The 18,190-nt window shown below is 35.8% G+C and overlaps 1 protein-coding gene and 1 non-coding gene across 15 annotated transcripts in view; one reads left to right on the top strand and one right to left on the bottom strand.

Annotated features, from left to right (window-relative positions):
• ECT2 (epithelial cell transforming 2) overlaps positions 1 to 18,190 on the bottom strand; it is a 69,866-nt gene that overhangs the window by 42,170 nt on the left and 9,506 nt on the right. For 12 of the 14 annotated variants that reach the window (XM_025376014.1, XM_025376010.1, XM_025376004.1 and 9 more), the window contains 7 exons: positions 16,879 to 16,952; positions 16,014 to 16,144; positions 15,754 to 15,869; positions 15,588 to 15,650; positions 14,072 to 14,294; positions 9,131 to 9,267; positions 4,168 to 4,287 (listed from right to left, as the gene is read on the bottom strand). In XM_025376014.1, the coding sequence (XP_025231799.1) occupies positions 4,168 to 4,287; positions 9,131 to 9,267; positions 14,072 to 14,294; positions 15,588 to 15,650; positions 15,754 to 15,869; positions 16,014 to 16,144; positions 16,879 to 16,952 (864 nt within the window). The remainder of the gene's footprint in view (positions 1 to 4,167; positions 4,288 to 9,130; positions 9,268 to 14,071; positions 14,295 to 15,587; positions 15,651 to 15,753; positions 15,870 to 16,013; positions 16,145 to 16,878; positions 16,953 to 18,190) is intronic. The other 2 variants (XM_025376017.1, XM_025376019.1) reach the window with 1 other exon arrangement.
• On the top strand, positions 6,825 to 6,955 carry LOC112619912. The gene has a single exon (XR_003118390.1). It is a non-coding gene; the product is annotated as a small nucleolar RNA SNORA72 (small nucleolar RNA).

The following is an 18,190-nucleotide window of genomic DNA, read 5'->3' on the forward strand; positions in this document are numbered from 1 at the left end:
GTTGCCTATGGCTGGGCGTAGAAATAAAGATTAATTGTAAGTAGACATCTTATTTGGGGTGGGTAGTGAAAATGTCCTAGAGTGGATTTATGGTGACAGTTGTACCACTTGGTTAAGTTATTAAAATAACTGAATTGTATCTTATATTTAATTTTTTTTTTTTTTTGAGACAGGGTCTTACTCTTTTGCTCAGGTTGGAGTGCCGTGGCACAATCACGGCTCACTGTAGCCTCAACCTCCCAAGCTCAAGCAATCCTCCCACCTAACCTGCCAAAGTAGCTGGGACTACAGGCATGTGCCACCACAGTCAGCTAACTTCTTTATTTTTTGCAAAAACAGGTTCTCACTATGTTGACCAAGCTGGTCTCAAATTCCTAGATTCAAGCGGTATTCCTGCCTCAGCCTTCCAAAGTGCTGGGATTATAGGCAGGAGCCACCAGGCCTGGCCTGAATTGTGTATTTTAAATAGGTGAATTTAAAAACATGTAAGATGTACCTCAATAAAGCTGTTAAAAAATAATACATCTTAAATAATATTTTAAAATTTTGAATACAGCAAATACCAATATATAAAATCCACATAAGTAAAACTTCCTCAATTTTTAAGAATGAAAAGGGATTCTAAAGACAAAATAATTTAAGAATCACTGTCCTGTATTAGTAGATTCAGTAAAGTTCAAAAAGGAGAAAAACTACTTTCAATAGCATAAAAGTAAACTCAAAGCAAGAATATTTTAACAGCCCACACACATCAAGAACTGGGAAGACTGAACTGTTCAGAATTGCACTTGAAAGAAAAAAAAAAAGGAAGAAATATTATAAATAAGTCTAATCTTGGGGCAATACAATGCAGTGAATTCCGGCACTGACTACTGAGGTTTAAATACTGGCTCTTGGGCTTGTTACTTCTGTGCCCTTGGACAAGTTATTTAAGCTATATGTTCCTCAATTTTCTATTCTGAAAAATGAGGAAAGTAATTATTTCTACATCATAGAGGATTTTATGAGTATAACTATCTGTTAGGGATTCCTCTAAATGCTTTACAAGTATTAATTCATAAACCTGTAAAATACTTATATAAGAACATTGCTCTAAGAAAGCAAAATCATCTTTAGGCACTGTGAAATATAGTCTGCTCCGTTTCTGGTTAACTTTTAATTCCTAATGCTTGTTGACTAAAGATTGCTGTCTTAGGCCAGGTGCCGCGGCTCACGCCTGTAATCCCAGCACTTTGGGAGGCCAAGGTGGGAGGATCCCAAGGTCAGGAGTTTGAGACCAGCCTGGCCAGCATGATGAAACCCCGTCTCTACTAAAAATACAAAAAATTAGCCAGGCATGGTGGCACGTGCCTGTAGTCTCAGCTACTCAGGAGGCTGAGGCAGGAGAATTGCTTGAACCCAGCAAGTGGAGGTTGCAGTGAGCTGAAATCATGCAATTGCACTCCAGCCTGGGCAACCAAGCAATACTCCATCTCAAAAAAAAAAAAAAAAGATTGCTATTAGCTCAGGAACTAAGTAATAAAGGAACTAAGGCTTAGAGAGATTAAGTAACTTTCCTCAAATCACACAGCTGTGAACCAGTATTCAAACAGCTGTGAACCAGTATTCAAACAGCTGTGAACCAGTATTCAAACTCAGGATTGTCTGACTCAGATTCCATGTTATTCCACAGTCGGCCCCATTAGAAAGGGGGACTCAGTTTGGCAGGCGAGTCCCCAATAGCTTTATTCATAACACCACTATTTCTTACAACATTTCTGGGGAAAATGCCCGATACAATTTAGGACAGAGACTGAGATGTATTTCCTCCTCCTTGTCTATAATACATCAGAAATTCTCATAAGATTCTCTTAACTTTTCCTCCAAAAGAAAGGACAATTCTACAGTTCTAAGACAAAGCAGATTCCAAAGCCTGGGCAAGAATATTAGAAAAGTGGGGAAGTCATGAACAGATGGGGCTTAAGAAAGCTAAGCTACTTACTTCTTTTCTTCCTTGTTAAGATTTATTCTGCACTGTTAAGTAGGTAGTAACAGTGCAGAATTAATCTTAACCAGGGTTTCTCTTTTGCTGAGCTCACTGCACAGTAAGCCAACATACCTGGGTTCCTAAAACAAGTACACAATTCACAATTAAGATTATGACTCTGCAAACATAAAATAACACATTTTGTCATAGAAGCGTGTCCAGACTAGCTAAATAACTGACACAAATTCAAATTGATACACAAATTTAGTGGCAAAACACCAAGACAAAAACCTACTTGACAGGCCGGTCACAGTGGCTCATGCCTGTAATTCCAGGACTTTGGGAGGTCGAGGTAGGTGGATCACTTGAGGTCAGGAGTTAAAGACCAGCCTGGTCAGCATGGCAGAATCCCAGATCCACTAAATACACAAAAATTAGCCAGGTATGCTGGTGCATGCCTGTAGTTCCAGCTACTCGGGAGGCTGAGGCAGGAGAACCCGGGAGGCAGAGGTTGCAGTGAGCCGAGATCGCACCACTGCACTCCAGCCTGGGTGACGGTGTGAGACTCCATCTCAAAAACAAAACAAAACAAAAACAAAAAACAAAAAAAAACCCCACAAAACCTACTTGACCTTCATTCTGCTTTTGTGCCACTCAGTAAGTCTTTTAAAACAAAAAATATTCCAAAAGTACTTTCCTCTTCAAAAATTCAGAATCCTAATTGGAATAGGATTAACTAGCCTGAAACTCTCTAGCTTTCTAAGCTTTTTAAATAGACTCCTTCCGAGTTCTCTTCAGATCTAGAAATTAACTGAAATATGACCAGCAATACCGATAAAACACAAAATACAAGCAACTGGTAAATGTCATTTTTAATAATTTATAGATCTGCTATTTTTTGTTTATAATGCATACTAAAAAACAATCTTTTATATTTGAAAACATCCTGTAATTCGGATTGGTTCTTTTATTGGAATGTGGCATAAACATTAATGTGAGTTGATTAGAAAAGAAAACTGATTAACTTTGCTCAAGTACTACATAAAGTAAGAGGAAATAAAACTAAACTACTTACTTAAAAAGTAGTTTAAGAGTTCAGCTAAATCTGTCCAGGAATTATTTTACTGTAAGAGACTGACACCTGGAAATCACAGGCCCTTCACCAAAGGAAAATCATTAATAAGAGGACAGCATTGTCTCACATACTTTTGGCATTTACCTACCTATAAATGGAGAAGGGACTTAAATGAACTCTTAGTCCATTAGAAGTTTAGAGTTTTCAAAACAAGCCAAAGCAAAACAAAAATATACACCCCAAGAGCAAAAGCAATAGGAACATTAAAAAAATAGTACTGGGAGTAACATGTCTCTACAGAATAGATTTTATAAAGCCTTAATTCCTTGTTTGTAGGATTAACTGAAAATAAAAAAAACAGCAAACAAAGGCTGGGTGCAATGGCTCAAGGCTGTAATCCTAGCACTTTGAGAAGCTAAGGCAGAAGGATCAGTTGAGTCCAGGAGTTTGAGACCAGCCAGGGCAACATACCAAGACCCTGCCCTATCTCTACAAAAAACTTTTTTTAAAAAATTAGCCAGGCATGGCAGCATGTAACTGTAATCCCAGTTACTTCAGGGGAGGCTGAGGTGAAAGAATCACTTGAGCCCAGGAGGTCAAGGTTGCAGTAAGTCATGATTACGCCACTGCACGCTAGCCTGGGTGAGAGAGTATTCTCCATCTCAAAAAAAAAAAAAGGCAGGGCACGGTGGCTCACACCTATGATCCCCTCACTTTGGGAGGCCGAGGCGGGTGGATCACTTGAGGTCAGGAGTTCAAAATCAGCCTGGGCAGCATGACAAAACCCATCTCTACAAAAAAAATACAAAAATTAGCTGGGATGGTGGCACATGCCTGTGCCCAGCTACTCAGGACTTTTAGGCAGCGGAAGAATTGCTTGAGCCTGGGTGGCAGAGGTTACTGTGAGCCGAGATCACATCAATGCACTAAAACCTGGGTGACAGAGTTGAGACTATCTCAAAAAACAAACAAGAGCAAACAACAAACATTATAAGGTGTTGGAACAGAGAAAAATGACTCAAAGTTTTAGGTACAAAACTTATTTAGCTGACCAGAAGTACCTCAAAGATCATAATAAATATGTACAATCTGAAAAAAATTACTAATCTAACATATACAAATTTACCTTTATCTTAGTGTGTACATCAAAGATATCTGGGATGCTACCAAAAATAGTCTTAATCTCCTCTGGTGCAAGGATACGTCCACCACATTGTCCTTCCTCTTCCAATGGTACTTGAAATAGCTAACGGAGAAAAAAGACTAGTTTAAGTAGATTGTGGGAAAAAGGAAAGACCTAAAATATAGACAGTGATAGAGGAGACATAAGATGTTAATAGAGAAGGAAGTAATAATAAAAAATATTCTCCCTAAATTTGAAACATTTTCCCCATATTTTCTATTCTATTTTATTCTATGTACTCTATTTATATACCTGTGCATATGTATATACATATGCTCTTGTCATGAAATGTCATTAGAAGCAAATAAAAGTTCACACAGTTCTGCAATCAATCATTAAAATCGTTAGTATGATACAAGAGTAATTTCTACTTTTGTATTTAAGTTACTAAGGATGAAAGCAACAAGCAATCTGTTGCCTCCAGACATACTTAACACATGTGCTAAATGTTTTAAAATTTTTAGAAGCTTGGCTTGGGGGAAAGACTGGATTTGAAACTAGAAGATCTGTTTGTATCTACGTTGCTGCTCATATCAACCTAAAAAATAAAAGAAGAAAACTAAGAACTAATAAATGAGTTTGGCAAGGCCGTAAGATACAAGGTCAGAACATGCATATGTGTGCACAGACACAAATCAATTTTACTTCTATATACCAGTAACTTACAAATGGAAAATTTAGAAAGTAGTATCACAATAAAAAATCAAAATACTTAAGTATAAATATAAAATACGTTCATGATGCTAAACACTACAGTATACTGATGAAAAAAATCAAAGACAACCTAAATAAATGTAGACATATGGTCATGGATTGAAAGAATCAACACAGTAAGAATGTCAATTCTCCCTCAAACTGATGTATAAATTTAATGCCAATCAAAGTTCCAGGACTTTTTGCAGATACAGAAAACCTGATTCTAAAAATTTATACAGAAAGGCAAAGAAGCTTCTTACTGCAAAGCTGTGGTGTTCTAGATTGTATGGTATTTGTGAAGGGAGAAACATACATAGATCAATAAAACAGGGAATTCAGCAACAAACTCATGCAAATATGGTCAAGTAATTTTAGGCAAAGGTACAAAAGCAATTCAATGCAGGAAGGATAGTCTTTCAACAAATGGTATTACAATACCATCTGCCATAAGCAAAAAATGAATCACAGCCTAAATATAAAACTTTATACAAAAATTAACTAAAATGGGTCACAGACATAAACAAAAAACCTAAAACTATAAAACTTTTAGAAGAAAGCAGAGGAGAAAATCTTCAGGACTTAAACTTAGGTAAGGAGTTCTCATACATGATATCACAATCTATGAATGAAAAAACTGTTAAATTAGACTTGAATAAAAATTTACTTTTCTTCAGCAAAAGACACTTGAGAGAATTAAAAAAATATGCTATGAACGATGAAAAAGTATTTGCGAGTCATGTTTGACAAAGGACTAGTATCCACAATATATAAAGAATTCTCGGCCAGGCACGGTGGCTCACGCCTATAAGCCCAGAACTTTTAGAGGCCGAGGTGGGCAGATCATGAGGTCGGGAGATTGAGATCATCCTGGCTAACACAGTGAAACCCTATCTCTACTAAAAATACAAAAACAAAATTAGCCAGGCGTGGTGGTGGGCACTTGCAGTCCCAGCTACTTGGGAGGCTGAGGCAGGAGAATGGCGTGAACCCGGGAGGCGGAGGTTTCAGTGAGCTGAGATCACGCCACTGCACTCCAGCCTGGGCAACAGAGCAAGACTCCGTCTCACAGAAAAAGAAAAAAAAAGAATTCTCCCAGCCTGGCCAATACGGTGAAACCCCATCTCTACCAAAAGATACAAAAATGAGCCAGCTGTGGTGGCGCATGCCTGTAGTCCCAAGCGCTCAGGAGGCTGAGATGGGAGAATCACTTGAACCCAGGAGGCGGAGGTTGCAGTGAGCCAAACCAAGATTGCACCACTGCACTCCAGCCTGGGCAACAGAATGAGACCCTATCTCAAAAATTCTAAAAAAAGAATTCTCAAAACTCAGAAGGAAACAACCAATTTAAAAGTGGGCAAAAAAACACGAAGTTATTTCAACAAAAAAGATATACAGATGTCAAATGAAGATAATACGTTCAACATCATTAGTCTTTGTGAAAATGAAAACTGAAACCACAATGACTCTATCTTTCCAATATTTCTCAGATCTATCCTCTTATCTTCACTGATACTATCCTAAAAAGTTCAGATCTTCAAAATCTCTCACGACTGCTGAAATAGCCTCCAAATTGGTATCACTGATTCCCCAATTTCCCCTCTTCAATTCCTCCTTCAAAGTGAACCAAGTTATCTTTCTGAAATGCAAGTCAGATATTATTGATCTCTCATCTCATAAAAAAAATTATTCTATGGCTTACAGATAAGATAGCACACCGTTCAAAGGCCTGCTCTAGATTGGTATAGGCCATCTCATCTCAACTCTCACGGTATCCATATGCCTACTCCACCCTTGCTATTGATAATACATTGAATGATCACTTGTACTGTTTACTCAGTCTCAGAGACTTCTCATCTATATCTTCTACTTGTACCAATCATATTCATACTTTAAAATTCACTTCATTGTGAATATTCTCACTGTTTTGATTTTATAATAGTAAGGACAAACTAAACATTCACTATATTAAGACCATGCATGTGTCTTGGACCTACCTCTTTCCCTAGGTCTGTTTTTATAAATGCTGGTGAAAAACCAGCTCTGACTTATATGATCATTTTGTATGACCATCTGAGGGCTGTGATTCTAGGTTATCTTTGGTCAGCCTTAAGGAAAACGACAGTACAGCTAATCTAGTAACTTTTACAAACAATCAGTGCTAATTTGCAAACTTCTGTCAAAAAAAGGCATTACTAAAGGAGGGAAATTTCGTATGTACCAGTTGCTATTAAATAAACTGTAAAATTACCATATTTTTATTTTCTAGGAAAAAAGTTCACTTCAATCATTACCTTCTGTATGAAGCTTTTTCTGATGCACAACACACAGAAAATTCCAGCCCAACACCTTCCCTAAACTAAACGAGCAGTAAAACTCTCACTTTACAAATCTAATACCTTAACTCCTTTATTATGCTGATACGTTCCATTTGGTAAGTATAATTGTGTATGTTTTATCTCCTCTTCTAGTAAAAAGTTCTTTAAAACAACAAAAAAAATATATTTAACACTTAGCATATATATATTATATATAATTATATATATATTAGCACTTTATATTAATTAGGCATCCAAGTAGTATGTGGAATAAGCCTCCGGATATTTATTTAATTTTGAGGATAAGTTATAATTAAGTTATTCCAAATCCTATCCCCCCAAAAAGGAAAATATCAGTCCTAAAACAAAGTTCTTTAAGGAGAGTATTATCATGGGCTGGGCACAGTGGCTCATGCCTATAATCACAACACTTTGGAAGGCTGAGACAGGAGGATCACCTGAGCACAGGAGTTTGAGACCAGCCTGGGCAACATAGAAAGACCCAGTCGGTACAAAAAAAAAAACTTAAAGAGAGAATTCTATCATGAATTTAGGCCACAATCTTTTAAATAAAACCTTTGATGAGTTTATACTATGCACAGTGGTATGAAACCTTCTCCAGTCTAATAATTTCATGAGCTTTTTTAAAAGGAGTTTTAGTGAATTTAATTGATATGCAAATGAGAATTCTGAAACTTCAATGCATTTTACCATGGCCTGAAAGGATTTACATTTCTAAGCAATAAATGCTACTAAAATACATGAATAGTATATGCCAAAGAGATTTTTTGCTATTCAACCACATTTTGAATCACTATAAAAACTTCAACAAGAAACTCATCTATCTAGCGTGATTTCCCTTGAGAAAGAAGAGCAAAGGTGACTTAAGATAAATCTAACACAGCAAAGAACCTCATAAAACCCTGACTGCTGCTAAACAAATAATTAACCGTGAAAAATAACCTCTCTATGACCATCAAGTAAGAAGTCTTTCCATTTCTTATCCATGCATTTTATCAATGGTACAAGCAACTTAAAGGCTATTAAATTGGACCTTAATGAGTTATTTTGTGAATTCAAATAAAGGTCAATTAAAAACTAAACCCAAATCAGAAACTCCCTATTGTTTTCTATTGAAAGATAAGCTTGGTCTTTTCAACTTCGTTTTCTTAACAGTATGTCAACCTATCTCTTTTATTACCTAAAACAGACTTCTTCCTTCTTTCTACAGATACCAACATAATGACCTATTATTGTCTTTCAGAATCTTAAATTTCAGTTTATTCCTTAATATCTTCTATAATCTCATCCTACAAGGATTCATTAGAGCTGTTTTTCTTCAGAAATAACTTTATTTTAATATTGATAAGCAATGAGTTAACATCTATTTATAACTAACCACTGCATATTTCATGTGTCACATGAAATGATTACTGAAAAAAACTACTTATATCAACACTGTTATGCTTCACTGCTATTGTATAGGCAATGTTTTTCACATATATACAGTACTAAAAGCAATGACTCTTAGAACACATAATTTCAGAAAAAGTTATCTATCGTTTCCAAATATAAATGTAGTACCTTGACAAGAAACCTGCAAAATTCTGAATTAAACCTGATAGATACCCTCTGAGATCACCTACTGAGTTCTGTTCGCTTTAGTTATTAAAAATAATTAATAAAAATAATAAAAATATTTCTGAATAAATAAAAGGTAATATTACAGTTATGACATTTCCCTAACAGCAGCTTTTGTCACACATTTCCATTTTTAATTTCCATGTTCAAATTGTATGTTTATATAATTTTCTTGTAAGAAATAATATCACCTAGATTTTGTTTACTTAGGAACACTGAAACAGAAATCATTTTCCAATCAAACTCATACTTACCTGAATAATTGTTGCCAATATATTAACATAATTACTTTCAGTTTGATAAAGCTCTTTTGCAACTTGCCACCTTGCTGACTGCTTTGAAGGAACTGGAGTGGAGTTTTTAGAAGACTTAGTACAAGACTTTGGGGTGTCTGAAATGTTAAAAGGTGGAAAGATTTAATGGAAGCCAAATATAAATACCAAACATAACGTACACTTAACAAGATAAAAAGGAGAGAAAACCTACTGTTATAAATGTACCACCATACAGATTTCCATTAAAGAAATTTTTTCTCATAGACTAAGGCCAGAAAAAAAAATGGTCAAAAATATCACTGACTCCAATTGGTAGGCATTCCACTAAATGGCCTGTACTCTTCAAAAATGTCAAGGTTATTAAAAACAAAGAAAGACGGCCGGGCGCGGTGGCTCAAGCCTGTAATCCCAGCACTTTGGGAGGCCGAGGCGGGTGGATCACGAGGTCAGGAGATCGAGACCATCCTGGCTAACATGGTGAAACCCCGTCTCTACTAAAAATACAAAAAACTAGCCGGGCGTGGTGGCGGGCGCCTGTAGTCCCAGCTACTCGCAGGCTGAGGCGGGAGAATGGCGTGAACCCGGGAGGTGGAGCTTGCAGTGAGCCGAGATCGCGCCACTGCACTCCAGCCTGGGCGACAGAGCGAGACTCTGTCTCAAAAAAAAAAAAAAAAAAAACAAAGAAAGACTAAGGAACTGTTCCAGGTTCGAGAAGACTAAAGAGAGACAACCTAACAAATGTGTATCCTGGATTGGATCCTAGATCAAAAAGAAAAAAATTTTTTCCTTTTGCTAAAAAGGACATTAAGACTTTTTAGGATAACTGATGAAATTTGAAGTCTACAAAATAGTTCATAGTATTAATGTTAATTTCCTTACTATAATAATGTAATAAGTAATACAGTTATTTAAGAAATGTGTCTCTATTATAGGAAACAGACATTTAAGTACTCAGAGCTAAAGGCATATCATGTCTGCAGCTTACTCTCAAACAGTATATATATTAAAAATACACACGCATGTCTGTATTGTATTTGTGTTTAGAAAAAGAGATTTTGACTGAATGAATGCTAAAGCAAACATGGCAGAATATGTCCCTTTGGGAAATCTGGGTAAAAGGTATATGAATCTTTGTACAGCTAAATAATAAAATAGAAAAGGAGAGGTAAAACTACTTACATGTAAAAAGGAGGAAAAAGTTGTTGTGATTACACCATTACAATAACGAAAACTTGTCACATACATATGTCAAAAAGAAGCCCCCCACAAAAAACTCAATATTAACTGAAAATTCTTTGTTAGTTCAAACTATCTTAACGTAATATAAAACAACCAGTATAGTGGAAAGAGGATGCAACAGTGTATTTCATATACATTTCATGAAAGAAAAAAATTTGCGGCCAGGCATGGTGGCTCACACCTGTAATCCCAACACTTTGGGAGGCTGAGGACGACAGATCACTTGAGGTCGGGAGTTCGAGGCCAGCCTGGCCAACATAGCAAAACCTCATCTCTACTAAAAATACAAAAATTAGCTGGGCATGGTAGCACATGCCTATAATCCCAGCTACTCAGGAGGCTGAGGCAGGAGAATCACTTGAACCCAGGAGGTGGAGGTTGCAGTGAGCCAAGATCATGCCACTGCACTCCCACGCCAACTGCACTCCCGCGCCACCGCACTCCAGCCTGGCAACTAAGTGAGACTCCATCTCAAAAAAAAAAAAATAGAGAGATATATATCTTTTTAATGTATAAAAGCTTAAAATACATTTTCTTACTGTTAATATGGTTAGAATACTTTAACATTATATATAGAATCACCTAATAGCAAGTTTTTCAATAGGAAAAGGAATATATGACATAAAATAGAAATGGGTAACAACCATAATATATATTTCTAGCATATCAATTTTATTCAATGATAAACAACTTTAAATGCTTTTATATGAAAACAATTATGTACTATAGAGTTCTGAGTGTTTTTTTTTGGAGATGGAGTCTCACTCTGTCCCCCAGGCTGGAGTGCAGTGGCGTCATCTGGGCTCACTGCAACCTCCACCTCCTGGGTTCAAGTGATTCACCTGCCTCAGCCTCCTGAGCAGCTGGAATTACAGGCACACGTCACCACACCCTGCTGATTTTTGTATTTTTAGTAGAGATGGGGTTTCACCATGTTGGTCAGGCTGGTCTTGAGCTCCTGAACTCGTGATCCACCCTCCTCGACTTCCCAAAGTGCTGGGATTACAGGCATGAGCCACCGTGCCCAGTCCGAGTGCTTTTTAAAGAAAACAGAATTCAAAAAAATTTCCCATTTGCCAAACATTATTTTAGGCTACACTCACCAGACCCAGAAGCCTCTGCCATTACAGAATATACTTCAGTGGGAAAAAACTGAGATGCACTGATCTAATTTAATTATTTTGTGTCTAGGCAATGACCTGAAACTGGGGAATCTATTTTATAGAGCACCTAATATATGAGTATACTTGTCATATCTGTTTACTTCAGTGGTTTATTTTCTTGCCTAAAATGCATATTCAAGTTTCAGTCCTTTATGATCTCCTCTTACCATCCCATGCTCTTGTCCATTATGATTATAAAACTAGTACATTCTCAGATCTAATCATGTTCTCCCTCTCAAGCTGGTTCAACTTTTCCAAACGCCTACTGGACAGTTCTGCCTTAATGTAACTTGGATTTCTCTAAAACTGCACTACCCTCCTCTAAAATATACATTTCCTATCTATTCAATGCCGAGGCAACATTTCTTTCATTTAAATTACTAATTTGCCTTCATCTCTTTTTATTTCCTATTACTTCATTCTACCAATATTTCTCCTGTGCCTCTTACTTTTCTTTCCAACCACCACATACTCTGGTTCAGCACGTTATTATTTCATGACCGAAGCCACTGTAATAGATTACATCATGGTCTGTCTCCAAACTGCCATCTTTCTAATCATTCTTCAGAACAACTCTCTATGAATTATCTATTCAATCAATTTCTCTGCTGCTCAAGGAGTTTCTAAAATTCCTTGTTGATGACAATATACAATTCAGATATTACAGTCTTATTTGAAAGTGATCTAATACTAGGCCTCAAATTAACATTTTTAATTTAACTATTACTCTTCCACATTCCAAGCAAACTATCCATTATTCTATCCATGATTCCCTAAAAACTCAATTTGTATGCTATTATCTGTATATTTGCTCCTCTTTATATTCTCAAACTCATTTTAATTTTCTGGGCCAACCTTAAATTCACTTTCGATTCTTTCCTTAAGTATTTAACGAATACCCACTTTATACTAGGATCTGAGAATAAAACACAGAATCAGACAGACAAGGTTCATGTTCTCTTAAAGATTACTTATTTGATGCAAATCAAATAATAAAGAAGTAAACAAGTACTATAATTTCTATCGTAAGAACTACTACTAAAAACAATAACCAGGTCACAGGGTTGGCAGAAAGGAGTGGGGGAATTTAACTTTACAGACAATCCACTCAGTTTTTCTTGAGGCAGACAGAGTAACTAACAAAGTCCTGAAGTACAAATGTACTAAAAATATTTGAAGAATAACAAAGATGGTATGACTGACGCTTAGAGAGTACAGGCATTATCAGAGAGCATAGTACCACATGAGATTAGGTAGATGAGGGCAAGATTACATAGGGACTTAAAAGCTACAGTAATGCAAAGCCATTAAGTGATTTTAAAGCAGAGGAGTGACATCATCTAATTTATATATTTTTAAAGACTTTTCTAAGTGCTGCATATGCAAAGGCACAAATTAAAAGGGAGAGATTATTTAGGAGACTACTGCAATCATCTAAGAGAGATCCTTTTTACAGAAAAGACTGATGAAGAAGAGCAAAGGAACAGAGGAATTAAGAGTGGCAGAATCAAGAGTTCTAATTTGGTTATGTTAGGTTTAAGATATCTGTTAGACATGGACAAGGAAGTGCAAAGTAGGTAGCTTGACAGGGAAGAGGACAAATTTGGGAGTTATCAGCATACAAATTTTTTTCAAAACCATATAATTTACTAAGATAATTCAGGGAGAGTACAATAGAGAAGAAACAATGATTCAGGAGGATCATACAACATTTAGAATCGAAAAAAAAGAAGTTAGGCCAAGGAGAACGAGAAATGAGAAAGTAGTATCACAGAAGTAAAGCAAAAAAAATAAAAGTGTCCATAAAGGAGTAGCTATTCATGTGTTGAATGCATAAAAACTGTCTCCCCAACAAGGACTGCAGATCAGCTAGAATGGGTTGAAAGGACAATGAGAATCAAGGAAATGAGACAATAGATCAAGGTATACTGATGTGAAAGCGAACAGAAAAATGGGACAATAAATGAAAAGTGTCATGAGGTCCAGAGGAGATTTGGATTTGTTTCTTAAATCTAGAAAACACATTTGTTTACAGACTAAAAATCAAAACAAGAGGGAAATACTGATAACCAAGGAAGAATTATAGGAACCTTTCTATATCAGTTCAGCACAAAGTGAACTCACCCTCCTCTGACTTCATTCTACCTATTTTCTCCATAATTTATGTGACCTCCCCTGTGATTTTGTTTGCTTTTTGAACAGCACTATCACTCTCTAGTTATATGACCCTGGACAAATTACTCAACTTCTCTGTATCTCAGTTTAGTCATCTGTAAAACAGGAGTAATAAAATCTATTATAAACACACAAAATATATAAAGCATTTAGCATGTAGTAAGCAGTCATTCAATTGCAACATTATTAAGCTTAACTATTCATGTGTCTTTTCTCTACAGCTAGAACAAAGGTAATTAAAGGCAAAGACTTCCACATTCACTATATCAGGGATTTATCTACATTCTAACAATTATTCCATTCCACTAAACTTTAAAGACAAGTTTTTAAAAAGGTGAATTACCTCCATAGTTAATGCTAGACTCTGGTGTGTTGGAGATATCTAGGAGTGACCCTATAGAAAGGGAATGCTCAGCTGATGGGCGCTTACGGGGAGGAAACGGTGACACGTCTGTCTCTCTTGAAAGCTGAGCAAGTGTTTCTTTTAAACGACGTCTTTTGCGATTGCTGTTAGGGGTATTTAGAGAAAGCATTGACACTGATTTCTTGAGCTCAGGAGTATTTGCCTGTAATCAAAAGCAAAAAAGCTCAATTTACTTCCAAGGTTCTTTACTGAGACAGGAACAAGAGAAAAATATATTTACAAGTCTGACAAAATCTGGATTTGCACAATAATTTTATAACCCTACACTCTACCAGGCAATTCAGAAGTTTCGTAAAACATAATAGTCAAGAGACCACTGTAATTGTCTAACCCTGAGCACCTCGTTTTTCTTCATAGCCACTATCACCATTACATTTTCATCTGTAAACTTGTTTACTGTCTGCTCCTTCATTAGCCCGTAAACTTCACGAAGGCAGGGATCATTCACAGTCTGTTCACTGTATCCCTAGCACAGTGCCTGGACACAATGCTTTCTAATATGTGCTGAGTAACTCTTCATTTTTAAGAGTTCTCTCCCTAAATCTAAAGCACACTTTTTAAACTTTAAGCACTATACATTTTGAAGTCTGAAGAGAACACAATATGGTACTATATAGATTTTACAGAAACAACTCATCTCCAATATTCCACTCAAAGTTATTAAATCCTAAACTAAAGTAAATCTTCCCATAAAGCCTACTTTCATAACTTTATGTCATTTTGGTGAGTGATACCACTCTTCACCAAGATCCACCCTAAAGACTAGATTTTCCTTGACTATATTCTACTATCAAACTCATCTTTTTAATGACATCTCTCCCCTTATCCTTCTTCAATGGCTCCCAATACTTATAGGATAATATCCAAGCTCATTAATGTATTAAAACCTTTTTGATTCTATCTATCCATTATCTGTTGGCCTTCCTTCCCACAGTGTATTTTAAATCCATATTAAACTATTTGTTATTTTAATGTACTCTCAAAGTTTTCATGCCCTCTCCCAATTGGGGTTCTAACGAATGTCCTTATCTAGTTGTCCTACTAAGTTGGGTCAACATTTGACTGTTTTAATCCCTCCTGAGTCTCTCAGAGTGAGGCTACCTAAAATATATCACTCAACTGCGGCACACATCATTCCCCATCGTAACTATGTACAAATCTATCTTTCCATTAAAAGTCTTAAGTTTCTGAAGATAGCGATGTTCTTGTTCATAACGTTATCACCAAGAATTAGCAGAGAACAACATATATTGGGTTAAAATAATACACATTACATTGAATAGTTCCACTTAAATCTACACAGACTAAGATAACTTGATATCCCAATTGTTTTAATCATTCTGAAAGTCCTAAACACGCTCTCCAAATCTTCTGGACAGAAAAGTTATTTTCAAACAATCAAGCTCACAGAATAACTAAGGGGTTAAAAGCATACCTTTTCATATAAATACATAGTTTCTCCAGCTCGGGCATCCATTTGAATGCTTCCCCAGAACCACTAGGTGAGAGAAAAAACATTTTAATCAACAGTTTACATTTATTTTATCAGAGAAACTATTAACAGTGTTTTTAAAAACCAACCTCATTCTAGAATTACTTGCCTCTTGCTTGACAACATAAAGTTTCTTTGAAGGTTCAAAGGGAAGATCTTTTACTATATTCTCTTCAACTACAAGGTGAGTGCATCTTTCATCTCCAAGCGGTAAATATTTACCTCCTAAAGAGGAATGCACATAAGCATAGGTAAGCCGAGCTACTTATTTCCAAACTCAAAATTTTTAAGAGGTATATTGACCAGGAAGTGATTAAGCAGGCTTAGGGACTAAAATATATATAACTTTCACATTATGCTAAATTTTACCTTGCATTTCAGTCATTTCTTCCATATTGGTTTTCTCTTCATCTGAAAATCCCAGGAAACTTAAAATACAATCTTGAAATGGAGGAACTTTAAATTCATTTCTAAAGTCATCAACGGCTGCACAGAAATCCCTAAAAACAAAATGCACTCTTCTAAAACCAGTTTAATTTAAATTCAAGTGTTAGGTATATCAATTTACAACCTATAGCAATTCTTAAGGTCTTAGCATAATCTATCTATTGGAACGATTTAACATTTGGTCCTGAAATGTTCACAAAAACTTCAGTTTAAAAAAATTGATGTGTCCTCAGTCATCCCAAAAGTAACTTCTGACAAAATGTGATCACAGATAAGCTTTACAAGAGATTCAAATTTTTTCTCTATTATTTGAAGATTTATATGTGCTGTGTTCCAAGGTTTTCAAGAAATCTAAGTAATGATAACTTTCATGAAATCTTAAGTAATGATGAAGTGCCACAGCAAGAAATCATGAGCTTGGAAAACTAAGCAAAACAAGGCAATAAATTTTAAGCACCAATTAAAATGTAACCAGACAACATAAAATTTTAAAAATATGTAACAAAATCCAAATACCCAGATTTAGCTATTATCTAATAATTTCAGAATGTTTATAATAGTCAAAATTACTTCACAAGGTAAAATCCAAAGATATCAAAGATATCCCTCAATTTTCAATTTTTTAATAATTTTTTATAACTTTGTTCTTCCTAGATTTTATTCCCCAAGCTACTCAGACTGAATTCATTTTTTCTATCTATGAAATAACTTTTTTCAGCACAAGGATTTATCTTTAAACCAGAATGTTTAATTTACATAATGAACTACTGAATTTCTGAACACTTACTGTTCATTCCGCCTTTCCCAAGCTTTATAAATCCATTCTGGCTTCATAATTGGAGTACCTAGACTCACAGCAACCTAAAAATATAAACATTACAATGAATTTTCTCCTTAAATAACTGCATTCAAGGAACTTCTAAACAGTTAACATACTTAATTTTTTGCAGTTTTAGATCACTATCTGCTTTGTAACAAAATAATTTAAAAATTAACAAACTGTCTTCCAATCATACAAGTTAGGGTAAAATAACTTTAAAACAAGTTCCATGGTGTCCAAACTGTTTCCTTATTTCATTTTAAATAAATATATCTCTGAAGTTCATCTTCATTAAATTTCTATTTCTCCATTCTTCACGTTTAATTCCTTGAAAGTATGACCCTCAAGATGGCACTACAGAAGAAGACATCTGACTAAGTCACTAAAACCTTATATATGAGTTGAAATATTTAGGGTAAATTGAAGAGTACACTAAAATTATCATTTGCTACACAAATACACTAAGGGAGACTAAGAAAAATCATAAAATTTGCTAAGACATTCAACTACAATCTTAAACTAAGATTCCAATCCTAATAAGAGTATTTTCTCCTTTTATAATATTAACAAGTTAAATCTTAGAACCACTTTATAAGAGCAGAGCTCTGTTCTTATAAAGGGCACTTAGGTGGCCAGGCACAGTGGCTCACACCTATAATCCCAGCACTTTGGCAGGCCAAGGTGGGCGGATCACCTAAGGTCGGGAGTTTGAGAACACCCTGGCCAATATGGTGAAACCCTGTCTCTACGAAAACTACAAAAATTAGCCGGGCGTGGTGGTGTGCACCTGTAGTCCCAGCTACTCGGGAGGCTGAGGCAGGAAAATGGCATGAACCCGGGAGGCAGAGCTTGCAGTGAGCTGAGATGGCACCACTGCACTCCAGCCTGGGCAGCAGAGTGAGACTGCGTCTCAAAAAAAAAAAAAAAAAAAAAAAAAAAAAAAAAGGCATTTAGACAAGAGTGAATTACCTACTCTCACAATTCCTACAATGTTATTCATCTACCAACCCCCACGATCCTAGTCATCTTTCAACACCTCACTCAAGTTCCATTGTCTACTTAAAACTTAACCACTCTTGGCGGGCATAGTGCTTCACATATGTAATCTCAACACTTTGGGAGGCCAAGGCAGGAGGATCACTTAAACCCAGGAATTCGAAAGCAGCCTGGGTAACAGAGCAAGACCCCACCTCTATTAAAAAAAAAAAAGAAAAACTTAACCAGTCTTATGATTTAAAATTTTTTACTAAATATACTCATAGCAAAAATTGAGATTCTG

The sequence above is a fragment of the Theropithecus gelada genome, chromosome 2 (genome assembly GCF_003255815.1).
Source record: "Theropithecus gelada isolate Dixy chromosome 2, Tgel_1.0, whole genome shotgun sequence".
NCBI lineage: Eukaryota > Metazoa > Chordata > Mammalia > Primates > Cercopithecidae > Theropithecus > Theropithecus gelada.